The following is a 14,371-nucleotide window of genomic DNA, read 5'->3' as shown; positions in this document are numbered from 1 at the left end:
TGGAAATTCAATAGTTGAATTACTCATTAATCTACTTTTACAGATTAGTTGTTCGACCATAGAATTTATTATTTCTGGTGATTTAATTAAATGGGTTTTGAATTCTTCTGAAACGTTTTTCATAGCGATAGAATACCTAAGAAAAAAAGATAGCATTATATTTAAACCGTGTGATAATATTATTTTTAAATGTAATTTGTATTTAATATAATATTATTGTTTAAGAATTACATTACAGGTTATAATTTATAATTTAAAAGTGCATCGGGTAAAACTAGAACTAATTGCTTATACTTATTTTATTAACTTATAAGTATATTCAAAGTATAAATGCAAAATTAAAAAAAAAAAATGTAATTTTAAATGATTAGATACAAAATGATTTAATATTAAGATTTTTTAGATAACTATAAAATATTATTATTTTACTGATATTTTCTATGTTTAAATGTCAAGACTTGAAAATGTAATATGAAGTTAATAATAGAATCAGTACTCAAGTAAAATAAATATTAAGTTCAAAGTCAACTACCAAAAATCAAATTTCTTTTGAGTTATTATTAATATTTTTTCTCTAGCCCATCAAAGCTCAATAGTGCTGTGAGAGCAATAATTCTATGCAGTTATATTTAAAAGTAATAATCAATTTATGGCAATATATTTACAAGTGTTCGAAGATTTCAATAATATATCACATTTCAGTTATATATATATATTTATACATATTGATCATACTTTTCATTGTAAAGGAGCTCCTGAACGTTTTTCAATAATGATTCTTTGTTTACTGTTAATATGTCCATTGAAAGTGCAATTCCATGTTGTACAAGGAAACCCATATTTCTTGGTTGGTCATAAAAAAGAGGAAATCCTAGAATTGGGACTCCAGCGTCAATTGCTTCATAAATTCCAGATATTCCTCCGTGGCTAATAAATAACTTGACATTGGGGTGAACTAAAAATTATCCTTATTTAAATTATATTGGTTATTACAACTATAACTTTTTTGATTACTTACGAAGAATATCTCGTTGTGGAAGCCATTTTTTCGTCATAACGTTTTTAGGTAAGTAGATAGTTTTACCATTATACTTCCACAGTATTCTTTGAGGAACTTTTTCAAACATTCCAACGAATGCCTGTTGTATGTTATCTGGTAGATTTGACATCGAAGAAATGGACCCAAACGAAATGTATATTACACCGTGTGGTGAATCTTCAATAAATTGTAATACATCCTTAAATATAAAAATTAAACAGTTATTTTTAGGTAATATTCACTCATTGATGATGAAATATTGAATACAAATTTAAAACAATAACAGTACAACATTTAAAATGGAATTAATTGTCTAATTCGTACAGTTAAAAAAAGAAGCAAAGCAAGTGGGATACTGAAAACGTATTACTGATTACGGCAATCAAAGTATCAAAGTAAGAAAGAACTTACGTCTGGCAACGCATTCGGTGGTTTGAGGTGAATACCTCCAATTCGTTCCATGTTCTCAATAGAACGTCGCGGAGTGTCGACAATATTAAGCATATTGCTCAGTACTCCGGATGGTTTATGATTGAGGCCTACCACGTCATACCGTCTGGGTTTTTTGTACTTCATTCTAATTTCGGTAAGCAACGGTACGAATTTGGCGTAAAAATATTGCAATTGAATGGGAATATACCTGTGAAGGTTTAAACCCTTAAGCAGTGGATTGAACACGTAATTTGAATTTGGCTCTACCATCAACTCCAATGACGTACTCAAAGATGAAGGGTAGACGTGGACTTCCGGTATTCGCAACCGGTAGGCCAAGTAAGAAAGACATGAAGAATAGAAAGGTTCCATTACAATCATGTCAAATCTATTGGCCTTGGCGCTACCATCGTTAGCCTTCAATATGCGTTTGACCGGTTCGAACGCATAAAACGAGTCGCATATACTACGCTCAAAACTATTTTTCGGGTACAACGGTACCATGTGGAACACTGAGCTGTAACTTTCGATCAAATCCATAGTGTCCCTTTCCCCATACACTGGAAAAACGCTGGTTGCATCAATTTCGGTATAGTTTTGCTGGTCTCCGGACAGTATTGGAGTGATAGCAGTCACGTGGTGACGTTTGGTCAACACGTCTACTATCGACTTCATGTACTGCCAATGACTATAACTGCCGCATGATTCAATCACTAGTATCCGAGCCCCATAAACCACGGTACATTGAATGGCAAATATCATAAACAATACGACTTTCATCTTGCAGAATAAATTTTTTTTCTGTATCGAACAATAATTGTAATAATTATTATTACAATTAATAATATTTACCTTTACTAATTGATATTTAAATAGGTTTCTAATTTTATATTAAAATAGGTTTTGACATTATCTATTAATTTAGAATTTCAACGAACATACTTATAATATATTAATAATTATAATTTAACAAAAATAAATTGTTCTGATTGTGATAATTTATGAAATAATAAAATTAAGATACACATATATTAACGGCTTATGTCACATTTATTGTACAAACCTTTCAAATAATTTAATGATATGATTTATCTATGTACAGTTTTGTTAATAACTTTAATCAAATATACTTAGAATAAGTTTTTAATCTTTTTTGATGATCTGTATTTAAAACTTGTATTTTAATAATTATTTTTAAAAATATTCAAAATCCTTAGATACATTTATGCAAAATCTAAGATAATGACTTCAATTTTTAATATTTTTTTATATATCAATTATATTTTTGAAAATGCAAGTAATTTATTTTAAAGTGATAGATAATATACTAAAAGAAATTAACAGTTAATTTTTTAACTTTTTTTAAAATGTATAAATTATTACAAACATGATAAATATTTCTCAAATAAATTAGTGAGTTATAGCCGATTAGCAAAAATATGTACAGTAGGTGTAAAAAGATAATTGAATTTAACAAAGAATATATGATCCATGTAGGACATGGAAAATTAATTTGAGAAAATTAAACTAAAATATTTAACGCATATTGGTTATAATAGTAAGTATCTCATCAGCCCAAAGGAAATTGTTGATAATCGATCATACATCACTACTACGAATCTACATAATTTAGATTTGACATCAATTGAAAGAAAAGTTATTTCAAAATCCTACAATATTATTGACGAGTACGTCAAAATAAAAAAGAAAAGAAATCAATTTATTAAATTAATATTATTAATAGTTATTTTAATAAGTATACATCATAATAATTATCATAAAAATAAATTACTACAAAGTATATTTCAAAATGAAAAACAAAATAAAGAAAAAAAAAGGTTGTTTGGCAAGAAAAGAATTGCTTCATATACCCACCGGTTGCTTTACATCTGTTATTTATAATCTCGCACATTTTAATAATTTTAATTTATGTTATACAGTTTGAAAATTATACTTTAACTATAATCCATTTATCTTGATATTTTAACTTATTATTCCTTCTTTCATTTATCACATTAATTTTAACCACCGCTAAAATTTGGAAAATTATAAAATAGGAGCACTATAAAGTGTAATAAATTTGACAAATTTTAATAATTCAAAAATATTTAAAAAAAATAAATCGTATTCATAGATATTTTTAATAAAAACGTTTAAAAAAAAATTTTAATGTATTGAGAATTTAAAAAAAAATACTTTGTATTAATTAAAAATTAATTATATCAAAATTGTAGTATATATTATATTATATCTACATTAAAAAAGAACCAAAAATTAAATAAACAATTACATTTAACAAGACTTATGCAGATTTTTTCACGAAGTTACTAATATTATTATTGTTTATAATAGATGAGAACATCAAATTGTGAGTGACAAATTAATAACAGTTACAAAATTACAATAATTACGTACATTTCAAATTAAAATAAATTAATTTAAACTGATATTTTGTGTTTTGAAATTCTATGTATATAATAATAAATATATTTTAATGATCTCTAGTATAAAATAATATTTGAAGGACGCAAAAAAACTATCGAATTTTTTTTACAAACTTATAATTATACCTTATTTATAATTAAGTAAAATATTTAATTGTAATCACCTGTTCCAAATTAAAAAGACTGCCAAGTAGCTTAATATGTTGTGTAGCAAAGAATTGAAATTCACCAGATTGTAAAAGCAAGCTTTGTGTGTAAATATGAAACGACTGCAGCTCTCTGACGAAAAACTGTTCACGATGCGTATGAGCCACAGATATTTATATGCATTAATCTATGTATACATATATACGAAAGCAAGGGACGACACCAGTTTGTGTTTGTGTGTGTGTGTGTGTGTGTGTGATTATGTAAAAGAGAGAGAGAAAGAGAGAGAAACAGGGAGGCAGAGGGTGAGATAATAACAAAGAGAGGGTGATATAAAAAGAGAAAGACAAACGTAGACAGACAGTTGGAGAGAGTAAGGGAGAGAGAGTAAGATACAGGTGAAAGAGAAAACAAAAAATAGTAGGTATAGAACTTCCAACACGTGGTGGCAAATACGACGACTCGTAGTCATTCAGCCATCCAGTAACAATATAGTTTTCAGCTGCTCTACGAAATGGGAGAAAACGAAGAGAAGAGGAAAAAATGAAAAATGCGTTTTTGCTTATACTCGTATGAACCAATCAATGTTTAATAATTTGAATGGAATCTTGTCAAGACCAGTATGATGTGTTACAAATGAATTATTGACCTGGCAAGCGTATAGGTGCGTGAACTCAAATAAACAAACAAAATCTTCCTCCCCCCTGTAATTATTACAGTTTCCCTTTCTATTGTGGATATAGGGCGTTGCACTAGGGGCCTTGAATTCGATTGTGTTATCATGCTACATGGTTGTTTGTTAAATATTTCTTGTTACTCCGGTAGATACTTTTCCACGCCCATTATTATATTATATATAATATTTGGTTCTTTTCATCAGGATAAATTATCCATGACTGAATAATATAATGACGGCTTATTTTTAAAACTAAAAAAAAAAAAAGTTTTATCTTTTTAGTGAATAGAATCAGTTTTTAATAAGTTGACTTAGTAATAAAATGTAATTATTATTAAAATACATTGTCACTTTTCATCATATTTTTATATAATTGAATACTTTATTGAAACAAGTTTAATGGAATACACGAAAATTATATCAAAGTTGAAAATAAAAAATAAAAATAGTAAATAATTTAACAATTATATATTTCAAAAATTATAACAAATATATTTATGAAATATAAAAATTAGTACACTTTTATATATTATAAATAAGTAAAATAGGTATGAAAATTGTTTTTAATATTATTATTATAATTATTTTAAATTATACAGTACAAAATTATAAATAAATAAAATATCGTGCCTATAAGACTTTATTTTATGCGATTTAATGTGAATTTAATTTAAAATTTTGTTATGCCTTTAAAGCAAGGACTGGTACCTTTAACATTTTAGGGTACCGGTTCCGGTTATTGAAAAATACAAAATAAGGATTCGGTTTCCGGTTCCAGTACTATAGGGTTCTTAATAAATTTTTTTTAAATTTATTCCGTAGTATTTTTTGATAAATATTTAAAAATGATGTATATGTTACCGATATTATGGTATTATACTAGGCAATATAGCATAATATACGAAAATAAATATCTCAAAATGTCATTCTTCAATTAATTTATATATTTATCGCAATAAGTTTTTTTTAACAGTTATATAGTAATGTATATTACAGTATTATTAATAAAACCTAAAAATAGTATTTAATACTATGAGAAAATATGCAAAATAAAATTTCATTTTTGAACACATTATGCTGTGATTCAAATTTGTATTTATAATAATAAATAATAATAATTTATTTGGCCAAAAACAGTTTTTACATGTTAAAGAATAGTAATATATATAAATTAAATTAAGTTTTATCTATACATAATAGGATATGTTGCCCATTTCACCACTGAGATAACCCTCGTGTTGATGAAATTTGAGTATTAACTGGTTTAGCTTTTAGTCGTCCATCTATTAGCACATAATATTAAAAATAAAATTTAAAAAAAATTATATTTCAGAAATTTTTTTATGCTTTAAAATTTTAAGAATAAAAACATAATTAATAATGTTTATTACATCCGATATTTTTCATTTTATAATGAAGGTTTCGGTTTGGTTCCGGTTTTCAATACTTAATGGTTCTTGGGTTCCAGAATCGGTTGTTTTGGGTTTGATTTTAGTCCCTAATTTAAAGTGGCTAACTACATTTTCAAACGCCCATTAACTTAGATTCTTATATATTTATTCACGTTTGAAAGTAAGCCTATGACAGTTACATTATATTAAAGAAAAAAAAATTGATTATTTATACAAGAGAAAAAAATCTTTAGACTGTTTAAATATATAACAATTGAGAGTGTACAATTTTTTTTTTCATTTTCTATTATCATAAAATCTTAAAAATAATTAATCAATATTGCTTATCGCTTTTTACAATAATTTAATTTAACACTCTAACTATCGTTTAAAATAATTTAAGTGAAATATACATAAGTTTCTAGAAATACCTAACTTTGAATGTTTAAACAGTGAACTTCTAACTATAATTACATAAAAGCTAAACAAAATGTAATGAATAAAATCATGTTTCTATATTTTTGGTAAAATTAACTATATTTACTTGTTAATTTGAAAATTATTTAATAATTAAAAACCTGCAACTATTATTTTTGGTAAAATCAACTATAATTAAAATTTGTAAATATACTTAACTAAGGTTGTTATTATGTAATAATATAAAAATTATTGTTCTAAAGAACATACATTAATTACAATCATCTTAAATTTAATTAAATAATTATATAATTCTCAACTGTAAAAATATTTTTTTCAGCAAGGGTTCAGGGAGGACTCACTTCTCCTATGTCCCTCTTTTTAAGTCCATAATTAATCATTATTCAATAATTTCAATAAAACCTCCATCCTTTTGTGTGTAGATACGAATGAATAGAAAAAGTTGGAACACCTTTGTGTTAAATCAACAAATTTAATAAAAATATAATAATCTATAGTATCACTGTTTAATATTCAGAACCGAATGAGCTGCTACCATCGTGGCCAATCGTGGTGAATGTAACCTGCAATATTTTTTCGCGTGTATAATTGAAATTATCCTCCGAGCCGGCCGCTCTATACGAACGATATCGACAACGACAACGGGATAATTTTTTTTTTATTAACCCAAGCAAACGTTACGGACTGGTGCTTCAGTAAAAATCTAAGGCACGCAAATTTCGCGTGTGGAAAATCGATGCCTACCGTATCAAGCTTACATATTGTACAGCCACAAACTGAAAAGTCAAATATCCACGTGGCTACATCCGAAACGGATGCTAGATCTGTTCACTTCTATACTAGGTAAATCCCAGATCATTTAAAATACTATACTAGTTGGGTCCCTGATATTTTTCGGTAAGCACTAATTTTACTATCTTCAAACATTTTCTTTCCCTCTTTAACAGACCATCCATGATCAATTTTTAAATCGGCCAAGATAAATTGTACTGTATTTTTGGAATAATAAAAATATAAATAATTTATATATTTATTAAGTCTGATTACAATAATTATTATTGTAATCTTACAAAATACGACATAATACATTAAAGACGAATACGTACCTGGGACCCCATCGGCCTACTGTTATAAGAAAAAAATACTTCCTCTATTCTACAGTAACATTTTACTTTTATTCTTTAGACTTAAAATGTGTCATTTAAACAAAAATAATACGTTTGTATTTTATTATTGTTTGATTTAAGCTTGACCCCCATTAAATTATATTATAGTATTTATTGTAAAATGAGCATTTTCATTTTTACTTATACTTCTAAAAGTAATGTAAAGATAAAAATATAATTAACATATATATATATATATATTAGACTAGTCATAAAATAATAAATTATATTTTAATTTGAGATAAATTTAAACATAAACTAAACATAAGTAAGTATAATAATTACTAAATAGTTTAAAATAATAATCAAGCAATAACATATAAAATATATTTGAAAAATACAGAAAATAAATAACATTTTATTTATTTATTTATTCCATTAACTTACATTTTTACACCGATAGCATTTAGTTTATCAAGAAGAAATTTTTCTTTAAAATAATAAAAAAATGTGTTTCGTCAAATGTGTTTAATAGTGTGACATTAGGTAATATTTATGTAAATTCATTGAATAACTGCAGATAACGAGTATCACCTGAACAGAATAATTCATATATTTACATTTTATACAAAGAATCAAACTCGAATAAAATGTAATCTAATTTATTATAACAATAGTGTTAGAAACTGTCAATAAAATATAAAAATATAATACACGGTGGGTTATTTCTTATCGACACCTATGTAATATAATACGAAAAAAACGAAAAAAATAAGTGAAAAAATATTAAAACTCTTGAAAATTAAATAATGAAATATGTTATAAAATAAAAAAAAAATGTTTTTATAAAATTAAAATAATACATTTTTTTATAAAATGAATCATAAAATATTGCTTAAAAAATATCAGTAAGGACTTATAAAAAATTTGGGTGGTTGTAAATTGTGTAAAAATATATATTGTGTAAAAAATACTATAGTAAATTGCGCCTGAGATTTTTCGGAGACTAAAATGGGTATAGTAAATTGCGCCTATAGTATCTAGTATCTAAGTGACCTTAATTCATCGTTACCTTTTATGTGTATTTTAAAAATACTGTTGTTCATTTATTGGTGGAAACGTTTATCGCTATAATCGATATGTATCGATATCTATATTAGCGATATCAATGCATTTACGTGTATACAACGACTTTACGTATAGGTAATATTTTTGTAGGCCGTTTGCACGCAACAGTTAAACATTGTATAAATATTCATATTATGGATTTTATACATAATGAAAGCCAGAAAAATAATGACTTTATAATTACCAAAATTTAAAATTTTCAAAATTGAAATGTGAGTTGTCTTCGGGTGAAGCAAAGTCGCTACATCGCCATGTGCTGTAAAAACTTGTAAAGCATTTTTGAAAACGATAGGAGAAAAAAATAATATGCAACTAAAATATTAATTTTCCTATTTTTATTAAATAATTTATTCAACTCAAGTAAACTAATAAAAACCTTTTTGGAGGACAATGATAGTCGCCTCTTCGTGGTGTCCTCTGGGTAATGGTAAATGACTATCATAAAAATAATATTTCTATTGGGCGCAATTTACTAAACAGACCTTTGTACCTGAAAAATACAAGGCACAATTTACTAAACAAAAATGTATACCTGTAAAATACCGGACGCAATTTACAATTGTTTGTCTTCGTTGGGCGCAATTTACGTTTGCCCAAAAATTATAATTCATTAATTTCAATAAATCGATTCCATTGAAAAACGAAATTAAATGAAATACAAACATTTTAATATACGCCCAATATTACAAGCTCTAGAATACCTGTGAGATGAATCCCAGACAAATCGGGTTTGATAAGTTTTCACATAAAACATAGCCGGTAAGTGATTACAAATGTATGTCTATACACAAAAAAAAATATATATCGGAATATACCGTAAGTTCTTAAGAACAAAAATATAAATATTAAAAATTTAAAAAATAATACCATTTAACTGTGTGAAAAGTTTAAATTTACGTGATAAGCCATTTGAAATATATCCATTATTATTAATTTATCGACATATAAATGGATTGGATTAATTTAGAAATTGTATTAGACAATAGATAGTCTACGAAATAGGATGAAAATTTGTATTCGTGTGTAGGAATTTTTAAATCTTAAAAAAATTTTTTTTTTCGTATAGGAACTTACATAACATGCCCATTCAACATAATATATTTCGCAAGGGGAATTCAATATTGTTTATATGTTGCACTAACTCGGTTCTACGGTTTACCGTCTATAATTATAACAATACCCTACGATTTAAATGTTCTCTTTTCTCTTTTCGCGCAGACCTGGCGTAAAGCAATTAATGCTTACTCGATGTAATTGTACAAGTCCGATTTTTTTTTTTTTTTTTTTGTTTCGTAAACACGATTATACAGCAACGTTGGTTGCTTTTGTAGGAAAATACGAAACGAGTTAAGAAGGGAAAAATTGAAATAACGGAGAAAGGTTAATAAAAGTAGCTTAAAATTTACTTTTTTTTTAAAAAAAAAAAAGAATTATTGTTAACGTTGAAAAAGCAATTTTGAAAAACGGTGTTCAGGCTGTAGAATATTATTATTAATCGATTAAAATAAAGTGTATACTATTACGAAATTAGACGAATAAAACGACCTCAACATTTTCGAAGATCATAACTTCGTCAATTTTGGTCCTACAAACATCTAATTGGTACCGTTGGAATGACTCGATCAAAGTGTTTTGGGGGATGTTGTTATTTTTTCGAAAAAAATTTGAGGAATATTTGACAGTTGAAAAAAAACCCGCACTCTAGCTTTTAATCAAGTATATTACATATACTTATTATATATCAATAAAAGTATCCGTCGGGGAACTTTATATGGCTGCAAACGGTGTCGGGAAGAAATTATAGTTTTCTGGTTCTCATAACAATCGAATCGTATAATATTATAGAGTGGTATATGTACTGCAGTGATCTGACGGCGGCAACATTCAAACTGTGGTGGTCCTGAGACGGCGGGACCGAGTGCATGTGCAACGCAGTGCCGAGAGCGTACAACGAACTGCGTTGTCCTTGAAGTAGAAAAACAAGTTTTCGATGTTTTAAATAATATTAAACAATAACAATCGCATAACTTCATTGGAACGACGGCGTCAAGGTGAAGGTCGAGACGTGTATTTTTTTCAAACGTATTTCCCTCGGAGCATAGAACGTTGACCCGTCGTCGGACGTTGGCCTCTCGGCTATTGAACTCTATTATTTTCGTTTTACGTTCTGTGTATTATTTTTTTTCAGGTTTTCATCTCGGCGGCAACTCGATTGCTTTCAAATCGTGGTGGTCTTATGGCGACAGCGGCGGTGGCACCAATCGCATTGCAGTGTCGTATCTACCACGTACAATGACCTGTTGCCGACCTCGCGGTAGGGGAACGAATCAGTTTTCGATGTTTTGAATAATATTAAACAACAAACATTGCGTAACTACATCGAAACGGCGGCATCATAATGGGGGTAGACGACTGGTTGTGTTGGTTTCTCGCATTGACTATAAAAACTAAATTATTAATAATATAATTTAATAATAATTATACATATGATGATTATAAAATTAATGACAATAAATCGATTAATGATTATATTACGATCAATGATGTATCGTCATCTCCCGCAGCGCAAAGAGCAATGACCCATCATCGGATGCCAGACGTTCGTTTTTTACGGTCGTTGACCTCGTTATTGTATTAATAACGTTTAATATTACACTACGCGCATCACGACAATGTTAATCATGTGCAAGAGATATGCAGCATATTACGAACTTCTGCAACATCATGTCTCAATTTTCCTTGTAGTTTTTGTACACCGTTGAAATAATATCTGGCTGTAGTTGTTCAACAACTATTAACGAGCAGTTATCATGTTTCAAACAATTAAAATAAGGTTCGATATTGGTTTCGACTTTTATATAAAATTAAAAAAAGATTATTCATCAAACACAATAAAATTTAAACATCACATATATTTATAGATTTCAATGAAATATTTGTGTCTAATCAAAAGATTTATATTGTTGATATTACATGAAATATTTCTTTCAGTAAAATACATGATTTTTTATGTATTATACATTTTTTTTTGTCCAATTTTACTGAAACAGAGTTTGTTATTGAATTTATATGTCATATGTACAAAATTAAACTACTAATGAACATTGATATTTATTTATTATTATATAATTTTAAGCTTTGGTGTGGTAGTCGAAAGATAAAATAATTAAAATAAAAAAATTCACCTTTTTCCAATTCTAGGAAGTTTTTAAATAAATTCGAGGCTTTGTAAGAGGTACTAAGCCTCGACTAACTTCCACCGAAAAATGATTTTTATTTACACTGACAGGCCTTTTCATTCTGACATTCTAACCTTTGTCTAATTTTATGGAATATGCATATATTGTTTATGCATATAACAGATAACTGAGTTGAATCTCATATTATAATAAAAAAAAAAAGTTAGTTATCAGCCTTGGTATTCATCTAATTACTTTTCCTAATTAAATAAACTTGTACATATAGAAATAATCCTGAAGATAGACTATTTCACAATCAAAGTATGTTTAACTAATTTATTTTTTATACATATTTATATAATACTCTTAACATTTATCGCGTGTAAAAAAAAAAGAAATTATTATTTACAAGTTTTCTGTATTTTGCACAAGCATAAAAATTACATATGATTACATTCAAATTTAAACCTTAAACCCTCAACTGAATTAATTATTTAATTAAAATAAGTATTAATATCAATTTTAAACAGAATTTAAAATTATTTCTACCTTTTTGTATAAGTTTTCTTTATAATGAAAAAAACCTGATATTGATATTTATTTGAATAACGCACCAGAAAACATGTTTGAAAAAAAGGGAAAACATTAATAATTATAACTTTTCACTGAACAAGTATACCTCACACCTTACAGAATAAAAAACCATAACAATAGTTAATATCATGTTTCAAATTGTAATGTTAATAGAAATAATGAAATAGTTTGTTGCTACTATGGTTGGATACTTAAATTATATTTGAATATCATCTTAAAAATATTATAAATTAAATAACCGTCAGAATTGGTGATAGTTAATAATAATCGATAGCATGTACGAAATATTTTTTTTTTTATAGTAAGACAGTAAGACAATGTTGAATTGGAGTGTTCAAAATATTGAGCAACACTGAAACGTTTTGTGCAATATCGGTAAAATAGTGTTTTTAAATTTGTCAAACAATGTATAAAACTCCATTTGTTACAAACATTTCAACAAAACGAGGGCAATGATATTTGAAAATAGGACGGGTAGCGTTCATGAATTTCTACCATACACATACAATATTATCACACAGAGGACATTGACTATTTGAGTCTGGTTAACATCCTGACCGTCGACCGAACCGTGCATGGCAGATGTGTGTAGCATACGTTATGCGGTACGTGCCATATGTGAGAGCAGCTGCTCTACAATCAATAATACCGATCGGATACGGTACACGACGAGGAAATACAATTTATTGCATTTGTAACGTGTGGTAAAATGTGTGCAAATGAGAAGTTTTAAAAAAATAAAACCTGCCCGCGGGGTTATGTATATGATATCATGTATATAAATCGACCAGCGACGTATTTGGATCCATAATAACATTATAATACTACCATTGTACAGAAATCTGCAGGGCCTACCGAACTGCAGTAGAGGGTATGCAGGGTATATAGCTTGTCACCTTAAACATACAAAAAATTAAATACAAATTATGACATAATTGGTTTTTAAATGTATATCTTGTGATTTTTTATTGCTTTATGATATTTGTTATATTTTTATATTCAGTCTCAGACATTTTTATTTATTTTTGAAATTCAAATTATATACTGTAATAACGATTTAATGTTCTAATGGAACTAAAAATTACTATGCTTAAAAAGAAATTAAATAACTTTCAACTACAGAGCAATAAATGACAATTAAATAAAATTCCAAAGATATTGGTGATATTAAAAACTGAACTGAACGCGAATTGTTTTATAATCAATTATAGCTATTTATCAAATTTATTTTGATTTTTCATCTAAGTATAGACCTGATTTCGTTTTTCTTTTATTTACCCTATTTCAATATATTACTCAAACCATTTCAAGTGTTATGTGTTTAAGTTTTTTTTTTTCGAAATTTATTTTAAATTTTAATTATGAAGGGTTATTTAGATATTTGTGTGTATATTTTTAACTGAATTTTGAACGCTTAAATTAATTTTCAGTAATGGGGGGGGGGGTAGATAGTGGCACCTTTTTGCATACTCTGTAAAAGAGGTCTGCGTACTCTTATGAGATAATTCTGAAATTACTCAAATAGACCAAGTAATCTTCAACGAAGAAAACTCCATATAAGCGTTGATGACGTTTGTTCATATTCAATATATAATCAGTGAAAATAAATGTAAAAAAAAAATATTTAATTTCAATTATTATTTCGTTTATTAAATAATTTTACATTCTATATTATTTTTTATTATTTTTATCAATTTTATTATTTATATTTTTATTTTGTAAAACATATCACATATTTATCATTACATTTATAAAAAAATGTTTGTACATTTTATTTTTTGTAATATCTTAGTATTA

General features: G+C 26.9%; 1 protein-coding gene across 1 annotated transcript; it reads right to left on the bottom strand.

Annotated features, from left to right (window-relative positions):
- Window positions 1-716: 716 nt before the first annotated feature.
- Window positions 717-2,251, bottom strand: LOC112691215 (UDP-glucuronosyltransferase 2B2-like). Its single transcript, XM_025565364.1, has 3 exons — window positions 1,451-2,251; window positions 1,019-1,238; window positions 717-955 (listed from the first exon to the last, which is right to left on the bottom strand). Exons 1-3 carry the CDS (start codon window positions 2,249-2,251, stop codon window positions 717-719), a joined length of 1,260 nt encoding a protein of 419 aa, XP_025421149.1.
- Between the last annotated feature and the right edge of the window lie 12,120 nt (window positions 2,252-14,371).

Source organism: Sipha flava, unplaced genomic scaffold (assembly GCF_003268045.1).
Source record: "Sipha flava isolate LNK unplaced genomic scaffold, YSA_version1 575_pilon_pilon, whole genome shotgun sequence".
Classification (NCBI taxonomy): domain Eukaryota; kingdom Metazoa; phylum Arthropoda; class Insecta; order Hemiptera; family Aphididae; genus Sipha; species Sipha flava.
This window is presented reverse-complemented; position numbering and strand designations above follow the sequence as displayed.